At 39.0% G+C, this 12,472-nt stretch overlaps 1 protein-coding gene across 1 annotated transcript; it reads left to right on the plus strand.

Annotated features, from left to right (window-relative positions):
* Window positions 1-11,230: 11,230 nt before the first annotated feature.
* LOC147480765 (uncharacterized) lies at window positions 11,231-11,779 on the plus strand. Its single transcript, XM_086578743.1, has one exon. It carries the CDS (start codon window positions 11,231-11,233, stop codon window positions 11,777-11,779), a length of 549 nt encoding a protein of 182 aa, XP_086434869.1.
* The last annotated feature ends 693 nt before the right edge of the window (window positions 11,780-12,472 follow it).

Raw genomic sequence — 12,472 nt, forward strand, 5'->3', positions numbered from 1 at the left:
TGTCTCAATTATCTATATATCTCACTAGCAATGAATACAGAATAATCAAGTTGAAACCTAAGCTAATATATGCATAATAATCAATCATCTACGAATAAACATATATACAATGAGTAATACTATGAGATGTACCGGCAGGTCCATTTTTGAAAACTCGGAATAACGTCCTTAAGTAGGTCCTCACATAAATGTCAAGACAAAAACCACTCTGATTTTTCCGCTCAAGTTTTGCTACTCCAGTGTGCAGTGGGCACACTTTACCTTACAATCTCAATGACACACAAGGAAGCCGGAGTTGATCAAACACATCTGCCACTTACTATCACACTAACCTATTCCTAATTGAGCTAGAGGTCTTTATTAGGTGTTGCGAGGATTAGGAGATGGTTTAAGAAGGAAGAAAATGGATATTCAAAAAGGACAAGTCTGAGATAATAGAGGCTTCATATTATGCAACTAGAGAAACCCTTGTTCTTTACTTTTGCTTCTACACTTTGTTTCCATTTTTAGCCATATATTTTTTTCTTTTTCTTTGGCTTTTGATTCCTTGATTCTATTTTTGGAGTTCTAACTCTTTATTTTATTTTATTTTTATTTTTTTTATTTTTTTTATTTGGATGGAAACTTACTTTTCTCATCTGAAACGACTAACGAATTCTTGATTTCAAAGGTTCTTCTATTTTCTATTATTTATCTCTATTCTCAGACTTATTCAAAGAATTGGGTAGGTTGATTTTTTTATTTTGTTTTGTTTTGTAATAGGGTAAAGGATTTGTGGTTTATGAAAGGCTAAAGAAAGGATCAGAGGGGCAACTAGCGGAAAATAATTCGTAGGTTTGAATTTCTGGCTATATCGATCCAAAGAGGGCCTAAATTCTCGCTTAGGATATGGTATAGTAATCAAGCAAGTGGACGTGTGATTTCTCTATCCGGATTTTACTTCTCCCTTGTGTCATTTCTCAAATGTTCACTCATAGGCTATATTCTCACAGGATTTGTAGAATAGGTACTCTAGCCTAGATTTCATAAACTTACTGCCAATAATCATAGATACTCATGTAACATATTTATAGATAGATGCAAGGATTATTACCTACATATTATCCTAAGTTTCTAAAAACTATTCTAATGCAAAAGCTATGTGAGATTTGTAGATTATCAAGGGCCTAGAGAAGGAAACAATACCAATATTCCTAAGTGTATAGCATAAACTTTTTATTAATATATTTTTTAAAAAAAAAATTGAATTTTTAACTAGAAAACAAGTGCATATTATACATATCTATATCCTAACATATACCTTAATTACACGTGTTTCTATGCCCCAACAAGAAGCATGCTTTGTCCTCAAAGTATTTAAATAAATAGGTTAGAGAAATACCATTAAAACGCGTGAAATTCTGGAACATCTGCAAAATAAGATTAAACATACTAATATAGAAAAGAAAAATTGACGCAACTCCATAAGAGTTCCACTCGTAATGGGGTTAATGAGAAACAAATTGCTTAGGACATAAGCAGACACTAACTGAAATAAAAACTAACCTTAACTCCCGTTTAAGCATTTTCCTCCTCATCCTTAATAAAGAAATGAGTTCCTTCGCATCCTGCCATGCCATGGTAATTTGCCAAGCTTCACGCCACTTATTGTCTACTATAGCTAACTTGTCAAGCGCCACTCGGTCGGATGGGGTGTAAGGCGCAACCTGATGAGGTTGTATCCTCCACCCGTGCCAAGTCATTACACGAAACGATTGAATAATACAATTGGTGGGTCTCACAATGCCGACCCCAACCCAATCCGTGAAACGGGCACAAAAAATAGGGAAGAAACATAGCATTATACGGCAAATTAAAATAGGCATAAGAAGGTACTCATGCCTCTTGCTATGGGCTTGGGCTAAACTAGACATTAGGGTCTGGGGAATATCATAGAGTGTACGTCCCCCGGCTAAAGCAAGGAAATATCACAAGTTTCGTCATTCACAGAAGAATAACGCCATTTCCCTCTAATGTTTAGCATGATCCAAAACATAACTTGATTAACGTTCATAGACAAAGCTACCAAAGGGCGACGCGTTATAATCCCCTTGGTCCTCTATCCTAAAGATTCCTGCCCCGTAATGCTCATGCAAATCATCATAGTTATACATGTACATATTATCTACCAAATAGGCCCATGAGTCTTGTATTTCGGCCGACATAGCAAGTCCAAGCACAAGGGCGAGCAAGAACTTGGAAATTTCCATTGGTTCATCCCCGATGGTGATAGAGAACACTTGTTCTCCATCTGGTCTATCAAAGAATTTACAATTATCATAAAAATAAGATGTAAGTGCGGGAGAATAAAGTTCCTCAGGACTTACCAATAGTGGCTCCCATCCTGGTAGAATGATCACTTCGCGAAACCACGCACCATAGGTGTCACTTTGGAACAAGTCTTCACAAGACTGTTCTGGTATGATACGAGGAATGTCATCCCCAATAAACTCGCTGGAATAGCTGCGAAGGATCCTGGAACAAGCCACAAAAAATTGGAATTTTTCTTGGCCACGGGGTTCTGGGCGCGAGGTGCGCTCAACCTATGCCTGGGTAGGGCGCGGGGTGCGCCTTGGTGATTTTCGAGTTCCAGGCACTTCGGCGCAGGGCGCGCTCACTTTGTGCCTAGGATGGGCGCGGGTTGCGCTCAGGTGATGAAAACTGGAATTTTAGTGTTGTGGGCACAGTCGGCGTTACTCGGGGCTTGGTAGAATTGGTCGTGACTCGATGAAATTTCGCCGAAGTGAAAGGGCGCAGGTCGCGCTCCAAGCTGCTGATAGTGCTAAAATGGATAAGAAAGATGGGAATCATGGGAGTGAAAGGTGAGAGATGAAAGTGAGGTGTAGTGTGGGTTGTGAGTGTAGAATAAATAAAGTTTTTAGAGGTTTTAAGTTGCTAAAACGAATCGGGAAGTTGCCAAAAAGTTTTAAGGCAATTGCCGGAAACAAAAAAATTCCAAAACCGAAAATAGAAACAACTCATATTATTGATTCTAAAACAACTCTAATATCTTTTAGAGTGAATTTAGGATAGAAACTGCCTAACTCATTGAGATTTCATCCTGCCACAATATCTATTCATATGGATGCCCATATCGGCAATATTCTCAACGCTCACTCCAACACAAATTCTAAACTGGAGGACCGTATCAAAAATCATGCTAGAGTGCATAATACCACCCCCAAACAATTCGGGAAGGTGGGATTAACGATAAAAACAATGCACAATTTGAAAAGAACCATATTATATTAAAACTGAAATTCAAACAATATTTAACAACCAAATTCAAAATTAAATATGAAATTCATAAATTAGCATCCGAACTAAATAAAAAGCAAATACAAAACAACATCAACTCATAATATTCCTAAACCACTCGCTGCTGGTAGTGGAAGGGACATGGGAAGGTGATGGCTCCCCGAGCTCCCCGATGGGCGAGCCATCCGTCCCTGCGGGCGATAACGCCGTGCCTCACTGATCGCCTCCTCGGAAGAAGCACCCCAGGGGGGTGGAAAGCGTGCAAGCATATCATCTCAGAACTTTCGATGAGCTTCCATCTCGGCCCTCGTTTGTTCCCACCGCTCATCCTCGCGCTGGGCACGAGTCTCGAAGTTATGATGCATGGTATCCTGCCGAGTTCAGAGGTCTTCGCAAATAGTATTGAGAGAACGTATGCCACGATGAATCACAGCCATGCGTTCTGCATTCGACCTACACCTCTCCAAGGCATCGGCATCAAAACATGCCGTGTCCTCCTCATCCTCCGAGTCATCCTCTTCGACTACCCTCTCTTCAGGCAACCTCCAAACTCTTTGGATAAACTCCGTATAAATATGAGGATTTCAGTGCTCTTTCAGGCAAATCCTATCAGAAGTCGAAGTCGCTCTCAAGGTCATCATGATCTTCGTTATCAAAACAGGAAGAGGTGTAATACTCTTCCCAACTCCCCTAATCATGTTACTCAAAAACTCTAAAATACATAACTCATACTTCTGCTCCTGGAGTATCCATAGAATGTGAAGGCAGTTCAGACCGATGTCACTGACTTTCTCCTTCCCTATGACATTTCTACCAATCCACTGAGCTACAGCCAGCTGGTTGGTTCTGAGAGACGACTAGCAAACATAATGCGAGCTCGCATTGTAGTTCCCTTCCAAAACAGTCACGTTCATCAAAGGCTCGACCCCAGTAAATTGGGAATTCTGTAATGTGGCATCGGGATGGCATCTAGGTGGAATGCCTAAAATCTCAGCTAACAACCCAGTAGATACTTCTCTCCTCCTCCCAGCCACCTTAACAAAAATCCTATTTCCATCCAACTCCCTCGTCCTATAAAACTGTCGGACCAAATCTTCATGGTAAAAATCATCTGTCGAGTACCACAAACCACTCCAATCTCTCCTAACCATCTTGTCACCGTAAAACGGCGCGAAGTGGTCGGCAGTAAACGCGTGCTCCGGCAAAATCAAACGTCTTTGAGCCATTGAGACTTTGGAACAATTTGGGGGTTTAAATGGAATGTGGGGATGGAGTTTGAGACAACCTCACTAACCAAACAGTGGTGGTGGTGCGGTAGTTCAAATTCCTCAAATTTTTTTGTTTTTTCTAATGTTTTGGTGGTGGGAATTGGTGGGGGAATGATTTGGAAAGGAATTGGGATTGATTTAAATGTTTGGCGTGGGTGTAGTTTTTTTTTTTTTTAGGTTAGGTTTTTAAGCTTAATGGTTGTTAATGGCGGTTTTGGAATGTGAAATCGCGACTGTTATGTTGAAGATGGAGATGCACATGCGTTGCATGTGTGCGCGAGATTGGGCCCAAGCCCAATTTTATTTTTCAATTTTTCGTGCAACTTCAAACTAAATTTGCCGGTTCGTTACTGGTCCGATTTTTGCGAATGAGCTATCGAAATTATCAGAAGAGAATTTCCAATCCAATGATCCATAAAACACTCTATTCCGACTGTGGATGACATATTAGAAGATAGAAAATGCCTCGAAGTGCATGCGTGACGTAAGTTATGCGAACGAATAAACTCTAATTTCATAGATAATGTCAACCCAAATCAAAATACAATTAAACGACCTACGAAACACAAATAGAAAGTTGAACAATCCAGTACATAAACGAATACCCCACCCCCAAACAAATTTTTGGCAACGAAGTTTAGAAATTTTGTTTTAAAAGTGGGTCTTTTAAAGTCAGATTCCCGAGACTTCCTAAATTACTATTTTTATGATTTTAACAATTTTTATTTTTTATGAATAAGATTTAATATAAGAAAAACAATAAAGCAATAAATGCATAATTCACACCATAGAAGAGCATGACTCAAAATCCGAGAAAACATGCAAGAGTGGAAAATATGAATTATGTTTAATGTGGACTTAGGATCCGGTACTTACAGCCACACACTCCATAAGGAGGGCCCGGTTACCTGAGTGGTGCACTTACCAATATATGGAATTGTAAGGAAGGACACCAAACAACAAAATGAGCCATTTATAGTCAGATACTCGAGACTTTAACAAATAACTGGATATATATATATATATACCCTTTAGTTTTCCATATATCAACAACCTAAAGAGTTAGGGGTCTTTCCATAAATAAATAACATGGAATGCACTCCCAAACAGAATCAAGCCCCAAGATTCTCTACGACGCAACTTATTAAAATGAAAGTGAAGTCTGATGGATCTAGAATGTAACTGCGCATGCACCTTCTTTTTCGACTTTGAACGAGAGGGTGTCCAAGTGAATGATCGTGAAAAATGGATGTTTGTGGAAGATATGGTGGATATGGATGAATTTTAGACGTAAGGAATGGAAGAAATGAGAATGTAGGTTTGGCACAAAACTCATTCATGGTGTAGGTGGGAACTGTCTCAATTCTGAAAATGAAGGTGTCAAGTGCCTTTCTCTTGGGAATTATTTCTGTATTAAGAGGATTTAGAAAATCATTAAGTACAGAAGAAACAAAAGGGTCAAGGACAAACTCCAGGTTCCTTTGAAAGGGTGGAAGGTGGAGAATATTGGTGAGGGAAGATGAATTAGTGTCAGCTAGAGCTTTCAGGTCTAGATCATTAGAAGCCTTGAGATATGCCAGACATTCCTCAATAGATGGGTCAAAAGAATCACTGGGATAGAGGGTGAAAAATTCATCTTCCGTCATAGCGTCAAGGGATAAATGGATGTTGTCAGGGTGGGACTCGCGAGGTGGCAAGGAAGAGTTGCAAAAGAGTTGAAGGAAATCTTCCTCAATTTCCTCTACGTCCAAGGAGTATTTGTCGAAGTTGAAACTTCTTAAGGAAAGGAATTTGTGCATCTGATCATCCGGAAACGTGGTTTTGAAATAATCATGAGCTAAGCTCTCGATCATGCTAACCTCTCCATCGATATTCGTATAAGACAAGGACATCGAACCATCGCGGCAGTTTATAAGCGCGTTGGCAGTTGCCAAGAAAGGGGGCCATAAAACGATCAGAACAGAATCGTTAACGGCTTCTGTATCAAGGATAACAAAATCCGCAGGATAGTAAAAATCCTGAACCTTAACTAGCATATTTTCCACTACACCCTTAGGATACTTGATAGACCTATCAGCTAGTTACAACGTCATTGTTGTAGGTTGCATTTCCTGTAGACCTATTTGTTTATATAAATAATAAGAGAGTAAGTTAACACTCTCCCCGTAGTCTAATAAAGCAATGGTCGTGTGAGTATCCCCTAAGGTGTATTGTACAGTAGGATGACTAGAGTCCTTGTACTTAATGATTCCATTGTGTTCCGTTAAAGTTGGAAACTGTTCAGTTAAAAAGGCATCTTTAGGAATCTTTGTCTTACCCCTAGTAGTGCACAACTCTTTAAGAAACTTAGCATGGTGAGGTAAGTTTTTAATCGCTTCAAGAAAAGGTAAGTTTATTGTTAGATTTTAAAAAAATTCCCTAATCTCGTCGAAGTTTGTATCCCTGTTTAACATAGCTAATTTCTAGGGAAACGGTGGTTTCTATCTATATTTAGCGTATAGATCACTGGATGTCTAACCTTTGCTTTCTGTTTCTTAGGTTGTGGTTTAACTGGTACCTCTACAAGGGTAGGCTCTTCAGTTTCTATTACGATATCTAGTACAATCTCCAGTGTAGGGACAACTGGTAGGGTAACTATAGGCATAGTTACTTTGTTATCAACCACTCTCCTAGAACGGAGAGTGGAGATGGCATTTAGATCACCTACATTTTTATTTTCCGTACTAGTATTACCATTTACCTCGAAGGCTGTGTTTGTTGTTTTAGGATTAGCTATCGCTTGACCTGGAAACACACCTTTGGGTTGCACTTTCTCTTGAGCTAACTGCTGTAAGGAAAGTTGGATGGCTTGTAAAATCTGTTGTTGAGATTGCATAAAGGTATCAAAACGATCCGGTTGTGGAGTAGTATTTGCTACTGGTTATGTGACAGGAACTATGTCATGTTGATTATTAATGGGTGGATTTTGGTAGTTATTATTTACCAAAACGATATCTCTATTAGTATTATAATTATTATAATTACCCTGACATTGTCCTTGTCGTGATTGAGCTTAGTTGTTATAATTATAATTACCCTGACCTTGTCCTTGCCTTGGTGGACCTTGGTTATAATTGTTTGTTGGCCTAACATTTGGGTTAAACAACCTTGAAGGTTGTTGATTATTTCGCCAACCGAAGTTAGGGTTTTGTCGCCAAGCTGCGTTAGGTTCGCTATTAATGGAACAAACATTATCTTGTTGTGATTGTTGTTGTTCATAGGCGAAAGGACAATAGGAGTCGGGATGCTCTGGACTCAAACAGAAATTACATGGATTGGAGTTTACATTCTTAACGGGGATAGGCGTTTGTTGAACAGAAATAGCCTCTACCTTTTTAGTTAGAGATTCGATTAAATTTTTAAGTTCCGGATCGGGTTTCATCTCAAACATACCGGCGGCTTTAACTGTTGTAGAAGAACTAAGCGGAACGGAGAAATCGTCACTACCCCTTAGTTATTATTATGCTTAGTTTGATCTTCTAAAATTTATAAGCCTCTCGAGGCTCCCCTTACTTAGGAAACTACCCCCATTCATTATGTCAAGCACCTCCTTGTGGTGGTGTAACAATCCCTTGAAAAAGGCCACGAACTAAGCGTGTCTTTTTGCGAGGAGTTATAATAATGGACACTCTATAAGTAGATCGGTGAAACGATTCCAAGCCTCTAAAAATGATTTATGAGGATTCTGTCGAAAGAAATAAATCTTGGAAAGCATTTCATCAGTCTTCAGTGGTGGGTAAAAATGTTCCATAAACAGTTGAACAAGTTTAACCCACGAGTCCACAGAATTTGGCACTTGGGCAGTTAACCAAGACGCCGCCTTATCGGCTAAAGTGAAGGGAAATACCCTTAGTTTAATTTGTTCAGCACCAACCGTAGGATGGTGGAATGTAGTAAGGATTTGGTCTGTGATGATAAGACTTTTCATGGTCTAACCCATGAAAAACGGGTAACAAATTAAATATATTTTGGGGGATTCGGAAATCCCCCATTGGGTCTGATAGAACGATGCAAGATTTAGGGCTATCGTTCAAGGCTTTGTAAAAGTCAAAGAGAGGAGACTCTCTTTCTTCAGCCATTACTTCAGGTGGTGTGTGTGGTATATTAGCTAGAGGTGTAGTGAGTGGTATACTAGAAAGGCATGTTTGTTGACGTTGTCGGTTGATTACGTTAGGCGTTTTTCTTCGGCCTGACCTTAATCTCATGCAAGGCTAAGCCAATCTTAACGAAACACAACAACACTCCAAACAATCCTGATATGCTAGTATGAACCTCTAATAGGAGATGCGAGGTGTGGAAGAAAAGAGTACCTGAATGCCTCCTTGCTTCGCTTATGAATAGCATCTTGTTTACGCGTGCTCAGTGTGTATAACCAGTTAGAACACTAAAAACTATGAAGTAATGGGAATTTGAAACAAACCTGTGGAAATCGGGCAGTTTCAGCAGAGAGCGCAGGTCGCGCTCAGAATAGGCCTAGGTAGGGCGCAGGTAGCGCTAAGGTTCAAGCTGGAGTTCCAAGTGTTTAGGCGCAGGTCGCGCTCCAATTTAGCCTTGGTAGGGTGCGGGTCGCGCTCAGGGAAAACCTCGAGGTCCATGCGCTTTAGCGCGGGGGGCGCTCGTGTTTTGCCTTGGCAAGGTGCGGGTCGTGCTCAGCCAAAAAATGGAGTTCCAGGCACTTGGGCGCGAGTCGCACTCCAAGTTAGCCTGCCCAGGGTGCGGGTCGCGCTCCGTGTAATTCTTCGAGGAAAATTTTCAGTACTGAAATGGACAACCACAGTGAGAATCAAACAAGGGTGGGTGGGTTATGGGACTTTGGAAAATTAACAATTCTAAAGAAAACAATACTAAAGGGAACTAAGATGGCAGCAACACTATTTGATAATACTAAAATTGATAGTTTTACTAATGAATAAAGCGATGAAACTCTAAACGCAAGTAAAACTAAAACTTAACTATACTCGTGATTATCAAAGATTTCTACTCTCGATACTATTGAAGTAGAGTTGGAATAGAAGATTCGTTCCACTCCTAGTTCTTTAGCATTCAAGTTTCCTACGACTATCAATCCTACCAAAGCCAATGAGAGTTTTACAAATTATACTATGAAATTCTACAGAATACTAAAGTTTGAATCTAGAATAAGAATTAGGGAGGAATTGATTCCACCTTGAATCCAACTTAAGAAACTAGCATAGATTGTTGTAATCCAATTCTTACGTTCTTACAGTAAGAATTGGTCGTTCTAATCCCTAATTATACATGGCATCTCTACCAATTCATAACTAGCATATGAGGACGTCCACCCATTCTCATGGCGAATCAACGACCTTCTAGAGTGGAATAGACTCTTACAACGATTTTATATTACACAATCAAGGCTTCATCAAATCCCTCTAATGGAGCTTTAGCCTTGATTCATCAAACTATCATTTTATTATGAAATTGAATAAGACATAATATAAAGATTCTAACTTTATTAAATTCAACTAAACAATAATTGAAATCTAAATTAACAACTAAGAAATCATTAACGACTAAGAATTGAAATTAGATCTAAGCAATTTTAAATAACAAAATTGAAATTATCAAGAACTAACTATTTTATTTATCTAATGAATGATAAACAATGATTCAATACTGAAATTAAAACAAGAATAACAACTAATTAATTAATTGAAAAACTAGATCTAGAACTAAGCTTTAATGGCTACCTCTATCCTAAGCTAATTGATACTTAAGAGCTAAGTTTTGTGTGTGGAAATGGAGGAGACCAGATCCACATTTTCATGCATGGGCTGAGGGTCCATGTTTTTTGCCGGAAAATCGAGCCCAAAGCCCAATTTCTTCAGTCCACAGGGCCCTTTTCAGTTGGCTTTTACTTTAATAGGTTTTTTGTCCACTTTTGCTTCTGTGATTGGGTCAAGGTTTAGACCATTGGAAAATTCTTTCCAAGTCGGTCGTTTTGATATAAGGTACGCCCAATTCCGAGGCCTGAGTCCAAAGATACGATCTTCGGAAGTTCTGCTAACTTTTGTGTGTTGTTTCTGCCCGTCTTGGCTTTTAATCCCAGAACTTCTTAGCAACCAACCATTGCTCCTTTATATCGCCAAAGTGGCATATTTCTGCACATAATTGATTTCAATGCCTAAAATACATAAAGTTATGTAATTAGCATTAACTCTTATTTATTACTCGCATAATTGGTCTAAAAATATTATTGTTAAGGGGTTAAAACTACAGTTTTGGGCTCTTATCATTAACCCAGAGACAACTGCACTAGATGTTAGAGGAGGTAGATTTTCCATACTCCAAAACTTAACAGAGGATATTGTACAGAGTTCTGAGTTGATCATTCTTGGTGAAGTCCCGGCACCTATTGAAGAATCTCAATTTCAGGATGAGCAAGTAGTTTATGAAGCAGCAGTGCTAGAAGATGGAATCATTGAAGATGACCTTTTTGAACTAGAAAAGGAACTCTTTAATGACGAGCAGCCACAGCAGGCAGCCACATCAGCTGTCCTTCCTTTGCAAGTAATAACAAGGTCACAGACTAAGGACAGCTCCAGTAAAAACAAAAAGGCAAAGAACAAGGACTCGAGTAGGAAAGGGAAACACAAACATTAGTAATGTCAAAGATTGCTAAATGGAATGTGCAGGGACTTAATGACACTAATAAAGCTAGATACATGAATAGTGTTAGAAATGTGAATAAATTGTGCCTATTTGATATGTTGGAAACTAAAGTCAAGATTGAGAAGTTTCAGTCCATCAACAACATCTATTGCCTTTCATGGGCTTTTGTTAACAATTACATCAGTAGTCCAAGTGGTCAAGTATGGCTATCATGGGATCCGGGCATTATCTCCTTGGTGAAAATTATGGAAACGGATCAACTTATTCACTGTAAGGTTGAGCTGTTACCTACTATGAAATCGTTATTCTTAACTATGGTATATGCCAGCAACTCAAGTGCTGACCGACTGAGGTTATGGAGTGATATTTGCTCTATTCATTTTGGAGTTCAGGGTGAGTGGTGTGTTGCTGGGGACTTTAACAATGTTTTGTACTCCTTTGAACGTATTGGAGGAGAGGTGGTGCATGCTCGGGAGACAGGCCCCTTTTCTGACTGTCTTGTTCAAGCTGAACTGTATGACATTGATAAAAGTAAAATTTGAATAGTCTACCTACGAAATGAACGATTAACTCAAAACGTAAGTAAACTAAACTAATCTTATGATGCTCATATTTATCAAAGTTTCCTACTCTCAATTCTATCGAGATATAGTGGAGTAAGAAGTTCGTTCCACTCCTAGTGCTCTAGCATGGATTGTTTTCTAATCTAATTAGTCGGTCTTAAGTCAATGAGAGTTTTACGAAGGTGATTACTACGATACTTACTGAATTTGATTACTTGACTTTTAAACTACTAATGCTATGGAAATATGATTGTTTTGAATCTAGATAAATGATTAGAGGGGAATTGAATCCACCTCGAATCCAACTTAATAGCCTAACATAGATTCTTGTATCTCGATTCTTATGTTCTTACGGCAAGAAATTTGAGTTCTAATCCCTAGTGTTCATGGCATTTCTACCGAGTACTAACTAGCATGTGAGGTCGCCCACCCATTCTCATGGCTTAATCGACGACCTTCTAGATTGGAATAGATTCTACAATGTTTCTACACTATACCACTAAGTTTTCATCAAGGCTTCATCAACCCCTCTAATGGAGGTTTTAGCCTTGAGTCATCAAACCATCATTTCCCATTTCCTTATAACTACACATTATATTAAAATTCTAACTTAACTAAATTAACTAACAATGGTTCAATCTATTTAAACTACGGAATGATAATCAACAAGAA

The sequence above is a fragment of the Coptis chinensis genome, chromosome 8, assembly GCF_015680905.1.
Source record: "Coptis chinensis isolate HL-2020 chromosome 8, ASM1568090v1, whole genome shotgun sequence".
Taxonomy (NCBI): Eukaryota; Viridiplantae; Streptophyta; class Magnoliopsida; order Ranunculales; family Ranunculaceae; genus Coptis; species Coptis chinensis.

Bases quoted from the DNA above. Each gene is read 5' to 3' on its own strand.
- LOC147480765 (XM_086578743.1), top strand. From the start codon at position 11,231: ATGTCAAAGATTGCTAAATGGAATGTGCAGGGACTTAATGACACTAAT.